Raw genomic sequence first — 12,613 nt, forward strand, 5'->3', positions numbered from 1 at the left:
GGCCTGCGAATCAAAAGGTCACTGGTTCAATTCCCAGTCAGGGCACATGCCTGGGTTGCAGGCCAGGTCCCCAGTTGGTGGCGCGTAAGAGGAAACCACACATTGATGTTTCTCTTCCTCCCTTTCTCTCTCTCTAAAAATAACTAAATAAAATCTTAAAGCAAGAGGGGCTCATGGGGCATCTCCCACAGAGAAGATTTTCCAAATGAAGGGCCAGCCCAGCACTTCTCCTGAGAGCCCATTCCTTCCTCCTCAGTCCCTGCAGAGCCCAGAGAAAGCCACTCAATTTATTCATTCATTCCACGGCTGTGTAGGGGGCCCCTACTCTCTAAAAGGCCTCATGCTGGGCCCTGGATGTACAGTCTCATTCCCTTCCTCATTGAGGGTTCCCATCTGGTAGGCAGGCCAGTGTCAGAGGAACAGATGGCATGGAGTCTTTCTTCCTCTACTTCTCTGCCACCTCTGCCAAAGTGGTCCTCTTATTCAGACCACCCAGTGTGAGGGGCTACAAGGACTCTAGTGTCCTCCCCAGGATACACACTGCTCCTCAGCCTCCAGCTGATTACATCTCAAAAGTTTCATCTCTCGTCCATGAAAACTGAAAGAAAGTGGGATGCCCAAACCGTCTCCCACGCAGGCACGTGTATCTGGGTGCCTGCTGATTCTCTCATTTTCCAGATGTCCATTCAAACAACTGCTTCTCAGCACTTGTACTAATGTCACCCTGAGAGGTCACCACAGCAGTGACTGGGTCCTTGTCCTGGATGAGAAGGGTGCCAACCACCTCATGCTGGACTAGATTAGCCTTGGGAAGCCAGACTCTTGTTCTGTAAAGCCTCCCCCCGCCACCCACACTTTCACTCCCTGAGAATTGTCATGCACTTCTCCAGAACACAGATTGCAGACTCAAATTACTCAATTCCTGTGCCTCCATTTTCTCAGCTATAAATGGGATTTTTTAACTATCTTGATTGTGGTGAGGAATAAATGAGGTATGCAGCTCATAGAAATGTCAGTTATAAGAATACTATTATTACTATCGTTATTTTATTCAGCCCAAATTTATGTTCATAGTCAGAAAGAATTATTGAGCCCCACTCCATCCCACCCCACCCCATCTGTGATTGCCGAGATCAGGGTTTGGGAAAATCCTCCCTACTGGAATTTTCTCATCTCACCCTACCCACCTTCTCTCTCACTCTAGGACAAGGACAAACCCAATCTTTTTTCAGCCTCCTTTCTCAGTCCTTATCCTGCTCTTCACCCCATTCTTCTCCTCTCCCCATCTCCCTAAAGATCAAAGAGGAAAACACAGACCTCACTCATGTATTAATTAACTCATTCATTCATTCCAACATACTGAGCCCCTATCATGAGCCAGCCCTGTTACAGGCCCTGAGGATACAGCAGTGAAGGAAGCACTACACCTGCATCCCGTACACCTGCATCAGTGTTATACAATTGCAAGTAAAGGAGGCAGGCCAAAGGGCAGGTGCATCACCCATTCACTGGGAAATCATGTATGGATCATGCATTGTGTCAGGCAGCGTGGGGGGGCAGGCAGTAAACACAGAGGTCAGAGGACCTTTTCACTCCTGAACCAAATATTTCTTCCCTATGAATATACTCATATGCACGCATGCTATACACATAAAGTATCTCTAAACAAAATGCACAGGACACTAGTAATTCTGTTTGCCTCTGGGGAGAGGAACTGAGTGACAGGGAAGGAGACTTCATTACATCCTTCTGAACTGTTTGAACTTTAGAACATGTCAATGTATTTTTCAATATTACTTAAACAAAATTTCTATTTAATAAAAGGAAGGGAGTGGACTCTGAGTCCGTTTGAAGCCAAGCCCCTCTGGCTTACCAGCTCTGTTTTTTAAAATAACTTTTTTTTTTAACTTCATCTCCTCAAATGTATTTATGTATTCCTGTGTGTCCCCTTCCCCTCCCCTTATTAAACTTACATTTTTCTCAACTGTCAGCATTCATGATAAATAAAACCTATCAGTTATTCTATTTTTCTGTCTTCTCTCCAACTATTCTTTGCCCATGTAGGATCTCAGCCACCTTACAGGTTAAGTGGTCCACTTGTTCCCCTCAGCTCCCATCCCACCATGACCACTTCTGGCTGCCTAACCTTGGTGAGCCAGCCTGTCCAAGACTTGCTTCCTCATCCCGACACTGTGGGGCAGCTCTGGCCCCTGAAGGCAGGAGCTGTCCTGAAAACTAAGCACAGCTGGGCACTGAACATGCTGTCTGCCCTTGCAGGACAGCGACTATGAAAACCCAGATGAGCACTCTGACTCAGAGATGTACGTGCTGCCCGCCGAGGAGATGGGGGATGACAGTTATGAGCCACCACCCGTCGAGCAGGAGACAAGGACAGTTCATCCAGCCCTGCCCTTCACCAGGGGCGAGTACGTAGGTGAGACTACCCACTGCCCCAGACCCTGGGTGCTCAGGGGGATGGTGAGCAGGGCGAGGTTGGTGGGGAACCTCCCATTTGCACCACTTCCATGTGGGTCATCTGGTCACTCACAGGTAATGGAACCCCAGCTGGCAAACTTACCCATTTGAGGGGGAAAGTTCTCCTCCTCAATCAGAAATAGTGGAAACAGGCACAAGATAAGCGAGCGCACCCCAATGGCTGCTCCCAACTCCCGACAGTCTGAGAAATCAGCCCTGTGACCAGGTTCTGAATTTTTTCTTGAGACATCTATACAGAATAAAGATGACCGCCAAGGCCCCCAGTGTCTGCTAATGCCCCTCCTTCTTCCATGCCCACCCCCACATTGGCTGGCTAAGACTGTAGACTTTTAAGTGTGGGGTAAAGGTGGGGTGAGGAGGTTTAAGCCTGGAATTAGCCTCAAAGGTTAAATGGACACAGCTCAAGTCTGACCTCTAGGCCTGAGTGTGGCTTTTAATGTCCCCCAAGTAGCAGTTCATGCTTCAGTCTTAGGAGGGGTGTGTGTCAGTGATAATCACAATGATACTCACAATTCTACAGAGCGTCCTTACCTGTAAAGCGCTTTTTGTCCATTATCACTGCCATGAACTGCCGCCTTAAACCACCAGACACTGCTGCTTCGTGCCGCAATCTACCGAGCACCCACTATGTGCTCTAGCTGTGCTAAGCATGGAGCATTCCACAGCAAGCAAGACAGACATACCCCCAGCCTTCTTAGTTTATGACTTAGTGCTTTCCAGCTACAGCCTGCTTCACCCTTTCAATAATCTTGAGAGAAGCATTCATCCCCACCTTACAAAGGAAGCAAGTGAGGCTCAAAGGAGTGAACTAACGGGCCAAAGTTTTATACGTGCTGGTGGAGCTGGGATGCAAGCGAGCCCATTCAGCCTCCAAAGCGCACACTCTTCACCGCTCTGCTTTGCACACTGCCCACCATTATTTTCAAGGGACTGTTCGATCATCGCAACAGCCTTGGGAAGGAAGGGGCTGTGCTAGGCCCATTTTACAGACCAGGAAACCACAATTCAGGGTGGCTAAGTGGCTCACTCAAGGGCACACCCTTCAAAGCCTATCTTCTGTGTTTTGCTAGTTCTGATGGGCTTAAATCTTACATTAAGAAATCTAAGTAAACTCCAGGAGCTCCAAATAAAACTATAAAAACTGACAATTAGGCACAGCAAAATAGATGCCCTACTGGCTGAGCACAGCTGTATCATCCAGGAAGAGGCTGCTGAAGAGGAATCAAATGTGAAGTTAACCACATAGCTTCAGCAGACATATGGGCTGAGGGCAGGAGTGGCACCAGGAGAAGAACAGAGTTGGGGGCATGACAGGGAGGGCAGTTGCATCAAGCTGGGGGTGAGCTGTGGCAGGAGGAAGCAGCAGGAAGTCAATGTAAGCACCCGTGGTTTTCCCAGAATGGGGAGTACATCAAGTTATTCCTATGGTAAGATTTTCCCACAATGCATAAGTTGGAATGCGTGTTCACAGAACCGGCTGGGCAGATGCCATGTTGCCTATGCCCTCCACCACCTTATGTGGGCAGTATCATTTCTATTTGTTAGGTGTTGACTCTACCAGACATACTGCTCCTCCTGCTTTCACTGTTCTCTTACTGATCCCTACAATATCTCTCTGACGCCGCTGTGATGATCCTCACCTTTAAATGAGGAATGTGACTCCCAGAGAGGTTGAATAATGAATAACTAGCCCAAAGAATTGTAGCAGAGCAGGGGACTGAACTCAGGGCCATTTAGCTTCAGAGCCTGGACTCCTTCCCTGATACCTGCTGAGGACACTCCTGGGCAGGGGAATTCATGGATTCTCCATGATTTGAGGGAAATCATTGAGGGGAGAAGCATGTAGGTTCATCCAAATGAGTAGTCACAACCATGAATACACTTTATAATAACCTGGGGAACCCTTAAAATCTATAATACTAGGTCCTTCCCTACAAGTTCCAACAAGTTATGTCTGGGGTGGGGTCTGGGCCTTGGCATTTTTTAAAACTCCCAGGTCGTTCTTATGTGTAAGTGAATTTGAGAATTTCTGCTCTTAAGGGTCATAGGGCAAGTGGACTCACAGCGGAGCACCCCCTCTTTAACCCCATGCTGCCAAGGTCATCACCTACTCTGCTGGGCAGAACGCTGGCTGTCAGCTCTCCTGAGTCAATGGGTCTCCATCCCTCCTCTGGGAGGATGTTTTTAATGAGGATCTTTTCCTAGTTTTTGTAATGTAAGCCAATGGGCAATGGAAGTTTTTTACTTAATGTGTCATTTTACTCCTTTAAGGAATGCCCTAATTAATCATTTGTGGTTACTTAGGCGCTGGGGGTTCCCCCCAGGGAATGACCCAGAGCCCCTTTCATCTTACACTTTGTTGTCATTGTTTGTTGTTCCTTCCAAGACAATCGATCAAGCCAGAGGCAGTCTCCACCCATCAGCAAGACCCTTCCTAGTAAGCCCAGCTGGCCTTCTGCTAAGGCGAGGCTGAACTCCACTCTGCCAGCTCCAACTTCTCTGCAGAAACCTCAAGTCCCACCCAAGCCCAAGGATCTTGAGGATGAGGTAAAGTAAACCTGTCCTGATGGCTTCCCATACCAAACGGAAGGCAGGATGTAGGTGGGGGAGAGAGGAAGGCACGCTTTCCTTCCTCCACCCCTGCTCTCCATTCAGCATTAGCCACTTTTCCCCTTCACTGCCTTACTTAACTCCAAATGTTATGCTGGAAGGGCGTTTTTCTTCTCTCTCTAAAAGTGGTGTATATGGCGTTATTATAAGCATTTTCTATCTCTAGAGACATATGGTATAATATCAGTACTGGATCTGTGCCCCTCTTTATTATCCCCATTCTCTTCCCTGGTTTCCTGTGAGTCTTCTCTTTCTTCTCTAAGATAGTTCCCTGCCTTTATTCTCCTTTGCTTCTCTGCCTAGTTTCCTTTCCTCCACCTTCTTTTCTCTCTGCTCTGCCATGGTCCTCCTCTAAGATGCAGAAGGGTGGCATGTATAAAGGAAACCCCTCATCTGAAGGAAGAGCGCATAGCAGTACTCACTTAAGTTGTCACAATGATCAAGTGACACAACACAGATAAAGTTCTCAGACAAACACCTGGCAATGCGTGCTCAGTGTTTGGTTTCTGTTTCTCTCAGTGCCCATCTTGGCTACACCTACCAACGCAGGCAGGAAAATCACTCTTGGGCTCTGATTATCTCATTTGCCTCATATCAATGTAAAAGCCATACCCTCCCTATATTTACAATCAATTATCAACAAAGGTGCCAAAACAATTCAATGAGGAAAGAATCGTTTTTTAAACAAATTGGGCTAGGATAACTGTATAGCCACATGCAAAAGAATAAAAGTGGACTTCTGCCTCACACCATATACAGAAATTAACTAAAAATGGCCCTTTCACTTAAATGCAAGAGCTAAAGCTATAAAACTCTTACAAGAAAACATAGGTATATATCTCCATGACCCCGGGTTAGGCAATGGTTTCTTAGATACAACACCAAAAGTACAAACAACAAAAGAAAAACAGATAAAATGAACTTCAAAATGTAAAACTTTTATGCTGCAAATGATACCACCAAGAAAGTAAAAAGACAACCTATAGAATGGGAGCAAATTTTTGCAAATTATATATCTGATAAGAAACTTATATTTAGAAAATTTAAAGAACTCTTACCACCCAATATAAAAGATGAACAACCCAATTCAAAACGGGCAATACGCTTTTCTCAAAAATATATATACAAATGGCCAATAAGCACACAAAAAGATGCTCGACATCATTAACCATCAGGAAAATGCATATCAAAACCATAATTAGATACTATTTCATACTCACAATGATAGTTATCATCAAAAAGTCAGATGACAACAAGTATGGTGAGCACATGGAGAAAGTGGAATCCTCACACATTGCTGATGGGAAACAGTTTGGTAGCTCCTCAAACTGTTAAACATAGAGCTACAACATGACCCAGCAACTCTGCCACTAGGCATATTCCCCAAAGCAATGTACATCTGCACAAAAACTTGTACATGAATACTCATAGCAACATTATTCATAATAGTCAAAAAGTGGAAACCACCCAAATATCCATCAACTGATGAATGGATAAATAAAATATGGGATAGTCATACAATGGAATATTATTTGGCCATAAAAAGGAATGAAGTGGTGATATATCCTACAACATAGTTGAAACTTGAAATTACCATGGTAAGTGAAAGAAGTCACAAAGGACTACATGTTGTATGATTCCATTTATACACAATGTCCAGAATGAGCAAATATTAAAGGCAGAAAGTAGATTATTGGTGACTAGGTCACAGGAAGGCCCGGATCCCTTTTTTGCATGATGAAAATATTTTAAAATTAGATTACAGTGATGGTTTTACACTCTATAACTATACTAAACACCACTAAATTATGCACTTTACATAGAGAAATTTAATGGTATATAAATTATATCTCAGTCAAGATTATGTTTTAAAAATTCACTCCTTCCCATACAATAATCTGTGAATGTACAGCATTTTTCTCATTCATTTCTGCATTCCTTTTAGGCTGATTATGTGGTCCCTGTAGAAGATGAAGATGAAAACTATATTCATCCCACAGAAAGCAGTTCACCCACATCTGAAAAAGGCAAGTGATTGTAGTCTAAAGCACCTGAAAATTTCTACCAGTTGATGGGGGCATATAAGATTATTTGGTAGCAAGCACCAAGGGGCTCAGAAATGATAGAGCCCAGGCCCTGGCTGCTGTGGCTCAGTGGATTGAGCATTGGCCTGCGAGCCAAGTGTCGCTGGTTCGATTCTCAGTCAGGGCACATGACTAGTTTCCACATCAGGTCCCCAGTTTGGGGCGCAAGTGAGAGGCAACCACACAGTGATGTTTCTCTCCCTCTGTTTCTCCTTTCTCCTCTCTCTAAAAATAAATAAACAAACAAACAAATAAAAAAGAAAAGAAATGATAGAGCCCAGGAGACTGCATCTATAATCATTATGTATATATTTGTGTGTTTTAGCTCCCATGGTGAATAGATCAACCAAGCCAAATAACTCCTCCAAGCCAGCCCCTCCTCCAGTGACAGCTTCAGGTAAAGTATATACGTGATTTTGTGTTTTTTAAATTGTGGGATGATTACATTTGGGGGTCTGCATCATTCATCCCTCAGCCCTTTGCTCTTCTTTCAGAATATCATGGTGGTTAAGAGCCTGGGTTTTGAGCCAGACAGACGTGGGTTGGAATCCTAGTTACCAGCTCTGCCACTTTGGGCCTTACATCACCTCGGCAAGCATCAGATTTTCTTACCTGTAAATGGGGATAGTGCACTATGACAGAAGAATTCTGAAATTGTGAATGCCAAACTCTTAATGCAGTATCTGGCACACAGTAGGTGCTCAGTAAAGAGTATTATTTTTCACTTCTTTAGGGTTCATCCATTCTTCTGGCTTTACTTCTTTTGTCTGTGGTGATAATGCTCTGGTGTCCAGCCCTGACCTGCTTTCCCTTCTGGACACCTTGACATGCCCAGTGCCTCCTACTCATCCATCACCTCCCCACCCTCTGGGCGTCCCTGTTCCACATTGCATGTCAGCCTCCAGGCCCCATGTATCAGTGCCTGTGTTCTTCCCAAAGGCTTTTTTTCCCCGAATTTCCTCTGCTATTTTAGTTGCCACCACCCTAGTCCAGGCTTTCTTTGCCTCATCATCTCACACCTTCTGCCTACGGGTGTCACTAGCCACAACTTTGCCTCTAGGCTCTCTTCTCAGTCATAAACTAAGCTTATTTGCTTATTAAGCTTATTAAGCTTAAAGGTTCTGTTATGATGCCAGTTTTATCCCATTACAAAGTTAATCTTTACCATGTCACATCTACCCAAACCATGAACTCCCAGTGGTTCCTGTAGGGTTTGGCAACCTCAAAACTGAGGCCCACAAAGCCCAGTGGTACCCGCACCCCCACCCTACTACAGCACAGAGAGGTGCAGGAGCCTCCTTCCAGCCCTCCCTGCTCCTCCCTCTCCTCTCCACCCACCACTCACTCACTACGTCTCTCCCGGAGCTGAAGGCCTGGAATATGGAGCTCTGTTTCCAGGGCCATGGTCCTTCAGAAAAAATGAAAGAAGAGGTTTTTTTTTTTTTTACCTTTTCCTACATTCATTTCTTGTACAATTGTTCACCCTCTTCACAAATTCTTGTCTCATTTATCCCCTCCCTTGGAACCCACAGACTCTTTATATCTGGAGAGTGACAGAGCCATCTTATCCAGCTCATTTAACTTCTGGGAACAAATGTCAACATATCAGTCTAATATCAAAACATCATGATTGCTTTGGTCCCAGCTGAAATGGAGACTCCTGACTCAGGAGAAGGCTGTTATCACTGGAACAGAAAATCTTTCATTGAAATAGATAAATGGAGGCTTAAACTTTCCTTTAGGAGAATAGTTTAATAATCTCTCGTGTTTGCATCTTCAAATGCTCTTACCGAATAAGGGCTTTTCTTCCTAAAATGCACCCAATGCTCCAATCATTCTATATTTCATGGGTTCAACCCTTTGGTCTTTGTGGTCTCATTTTTATGAAATCAAACCCTACCCATCCTTCAAGGCCCAGCTTGAGGTCTCCCCCTCCAGGAAGCATCCTATGGTTTCTGTAACCCTGAGAGAGCTAACCTTTGCCATCTCATCCCACGTACACTTCTCCCATACCTGTTCTCTAATTACTCTCTGTCTGACTCTGATCTCCCTCACTACTCTGCAAACTCCTTAAAGACATAACCTTAAACATCCCTTGCTCAGGAGGCCCTTCTTGACCCCATTTAGGGCTAGATCCTCTTGGTGTGTGCACCTTTAGTTCCTGACACTCCACCTCTATCCTGTGGTCCCTCCTGAGTTCTCGAGCTCTCCTATAAAACTCTCGGTGTCGCATCTTGCTCACAGGACCTAGACAGGACTGGCCCAGAGTAGGTGCTGAAATGGTGGATGGGTCAGTGGTTGAGAGAGTGGCTGAGTCCCCAATGCTGGCTATAGTTAAAGAATCACACGGCACCATCATGAAGGCCTCAGCCCACTGGATTTATTATTTATTATTTATTAATTTTCTGTTAATCAAGTATAGCTATATTTTAATACTAGAGGCATCAGATAAACAAACTAAACTTGAATAAGAAAATAGTGTCCTGATTATATGATTGTTGGATACAGATAGGAGAAAGTACAAGAGGGGAAAGAAAGTAAGATCATTTGAATGATTAGACTACTAGCATGTGTCCTTGAACCCTCTGTCGTACGTTAAAAGCCTCAGACAGCACCATCACAGCCATCATGAAAGGGCTAAGGTTTCAGGCTGGTGAGACACCATGTCACTTGCCTCTGGCTAATGTTGCTTTTGGCTCTTTGATGGCTATTAAGGTGCTATGGAGGCTTGTGTAGGGAATTAGGTGCAGCGGCAGGCTCTCCGTCCGCTTTGTGTTCTGGCCTGAGAAGGCCTATAACAGGACTGAGCACAGACTCCAAAGCCAGAGTGCTTAGGTTCTGGCTCTGACACTTGCAAGGGCACCAGACTTCTAACAAGCTAAGTAATCTCTCCGTTTCCTAGAGTGCTCCTCTGAAAAATGGAGGAAAAAATCTTGCTTATGCTTAGGGGTGTTGTGAGAATTAAATGAGTAAATACACATGAGTCACACTCCTAAAATGGTAGCTCTTTGTTCCTTGGTATTGGTCTTACTCAGAATCCCTAGTTTAACCTGCCTAAATTCCTGAACAGTCTGGCAGAGAAACATCTCAGGAAACAATTGTGTTTCTTCCATTTCATGTAAAGCTTTACGCTAAATCAGGGTTTCTCAGCCTCAGAACTGTTGGCATTGGGGGCTAGAAAATTCTTTGTTATGAGGGCTGCCTCGTGCATTGCAGGATGTATGGTTAGCAGTACAGTGGCCTCTGCCCACTAGATGCCAGCAGCACCCTTTCCCAGTAGTGACAAGCAACAGTGTCTTCAGACATTGCCAGATGTCCATGGGGGACAAAGAACCACCACTTTAAACCAACTGAAAGACTCAAGCCCATGGTGATTTATCTCTCAATGAACATTTAGAAGACAGTGCAACCTCTGGCTGAGGTGTAGCTTTTGTCAGAAGAGGGTAGACAGGGCTTGTATTTTTGACCTTCTTCTAAGTAAATAGCATTGTAAAAGTATTCTATATCCTTAGTTCCTAAAATAGGGGAGGAATTATTTACAATTCCTTGCTAATATGCAAGTTGAATTTTACACATAGTCCAAATTGTCCTGAAGTTGTTAAATTAAATCTCTTTATTTTGTAAGAGTCCATGTGGTCCCTGAGCGTAAGGGCTGCTTCAGATGGTGTGCAAGCCCCTAATGATAACAGGGTTTCTATAACCGCTAAAAGACAGTTAAATCCCAAGGGCTTAGAATGCAAACACTGCAATCATTAAGAATTAAGGAAACTTACCAACGTTGTATGTAAAACTAAAAAGAGAATGATGCATAAAATATATGTGGTAGAAGGGAAAACCAAGGGTAAATTGTTGAGAGACTTTGGTAATCACCAGCTTGTACAAAGCTCACATTCTTGTATCAACCCTTAACATCATTTTTTGATCAACACAATTAAAACAAAGCCTATTTTTCACTTTTATCCTTATACTGTGGGGCACATCTCCCTCTATCACATTCCCAAGTTCCCCCTTGGAGTATTCCAACCAAGAACTTGGCTTTGTTGGAAGGCAAGGATCCTGACAGTGAGGAGGGTACCGGGTTGTCCCACCCAGACCCAGAGCAGCAGAAAGGGTCACTGGCCTGTGCAAGAGAAGAGTCACACTCCATTCTCCCATGTGCATCCACAAAAGCAGACACTGTTTCACTAATCTTTCCCCAAATAAGGGAGAAGCGGCCAGTGAGTCCACATGCCAAATCATGCCCCAATGTAGCACGAGGTACTGGCTCGGGGAGAAAGTGCTTGCCTGGGCTTTAAACTCAGATGGCCTTGGTTTTCAACCCCGGCGCTGCCACTTAACCTCTCTGAGATTCACTTGGCCCCAGTGGATGTTAAGTGAGGCTTAGAGATAGCACATTTATAGTACCTCATAGAGTGCTCAGGTACTAGGGTGGTTGATAACAAAATGATAAAACAAAAACAGCAAAAACAGCAATAATCATATGTACTGAATTTCTTTATGAGTTATAATTTTTCACTCATTTTTCATATACAATTCAATGATGTTTGTAAATTATTACAATTACAGGGTCTTGTAACCATCACTGCAATCCAGTTTTAGAAATTTTCCATGCCCACCTCAACTCTGAAAGATCCCTTTCGCCCGTTTGTGTCCAATGCTGTGCCCACCTCCAGTCCCAGACAACCACCAGTCTGCTTTTTGTTGCTATAGATTTGCCTTTTCTGGACATTTCACATAGATGAAGTTATATAATATGTAGTCTTTTCCATCTGGCTCCTTCTACTTGCCATAATGTTTTTAAACCTCAAATACTTTTAATCCCTTTCCGAGAATATTACTTTATATTTAGCTAATTTTTTACATTTCTCAAGTTGCTCTATTATCTTACCACAGTAACTCTGAGTTAAGTAAGGTAGATGCTGGTGTCCCCATTTCACAGAGGTGGAAACTGAAACACAGTGGCTTATAAGAGGTCACCCAGCCAGCTTTCTGGCAGAGAAATAACTAGAACCCTGTCTTCCTGACTGATGCAAGACCACAGGTTTTCCACCAGCTCTGTCCTCCCCCACCAGCAGAGAACAGACATACCCTCTGATCTGATGGCAGAAGTTACTTGTAAGGAGGGAAGAGGAAGGCAGATGTTGGCAGACTGTTTGGAGATATGAAGGAAAGGGAAGCCTAGTAGAACAGCCAGGCAGTAGATGCGACAATGATAATGAACTCAGGCCAAACGAGCCCTTGGCATTAAAAAAGAGGCAAACCCCTCACCCTCCCTGGGAGGAAATTCTAACTTAGACTTTCTTTACACTTCCTTATTTTTCAGACAAGGTTTATTGTTCCTCTTCCTTGAAATTTTCATTAAAATCCATGAGTAGCCACGTGTATTTTTAGGGTCAATCCTAGGTATGAAGAATTTAAAGAAC

The 12,613-nt window shown here is 44.2% G+C and overlaps 1 protein-coding gene across 1 annotated transcript in view; it reads left to right on the plus strand.

Moving 5' to 3' along the window:
* The window catches only part of BLNK (B cell linker), a 50,851-nt gene that overhangs the window by 16,297 nt on the left and 21,941 nt on the right, over nt 1-12,613 (plus strand). Inside the window, exons 4-7 of the mRNA XM_090277920.1 lie at nt 2,278-2,434; nt 4,883-5,043; nt 7,052-7,133; nt 7,516-7,587. Of these exons, the coding sequence (XP_090134046.1) occupies nt 2,278-2,434; nt 4,883-5,043; nt 7,052-7,133; nt 7,516-7,587 (472 nt within the window). The remainder of the gene's footprint in view (nt 1-2,277; nt 2,435-4,882; nt 5,044-7,051; nt 7,134-7,515; nt 7,588-12,613) is intronic.

The sequence above is a fragment of the Furipterus horrens genome, unplaced genomic scaffold, assembly GCF_987537825.1.
Source record: "Furipterus horrens unplaced genomic scaffold, mFurHor1.1.pri manual_scaffold_5, whole genome shotgun sequence".
In the NCBI taxonomy this organism is placed as follows: Eukaryota; Metazoa; Chordata; class Mammalia; order Chiroptera; family Furipteridae; genus Furipterus; species Furipterus horrens.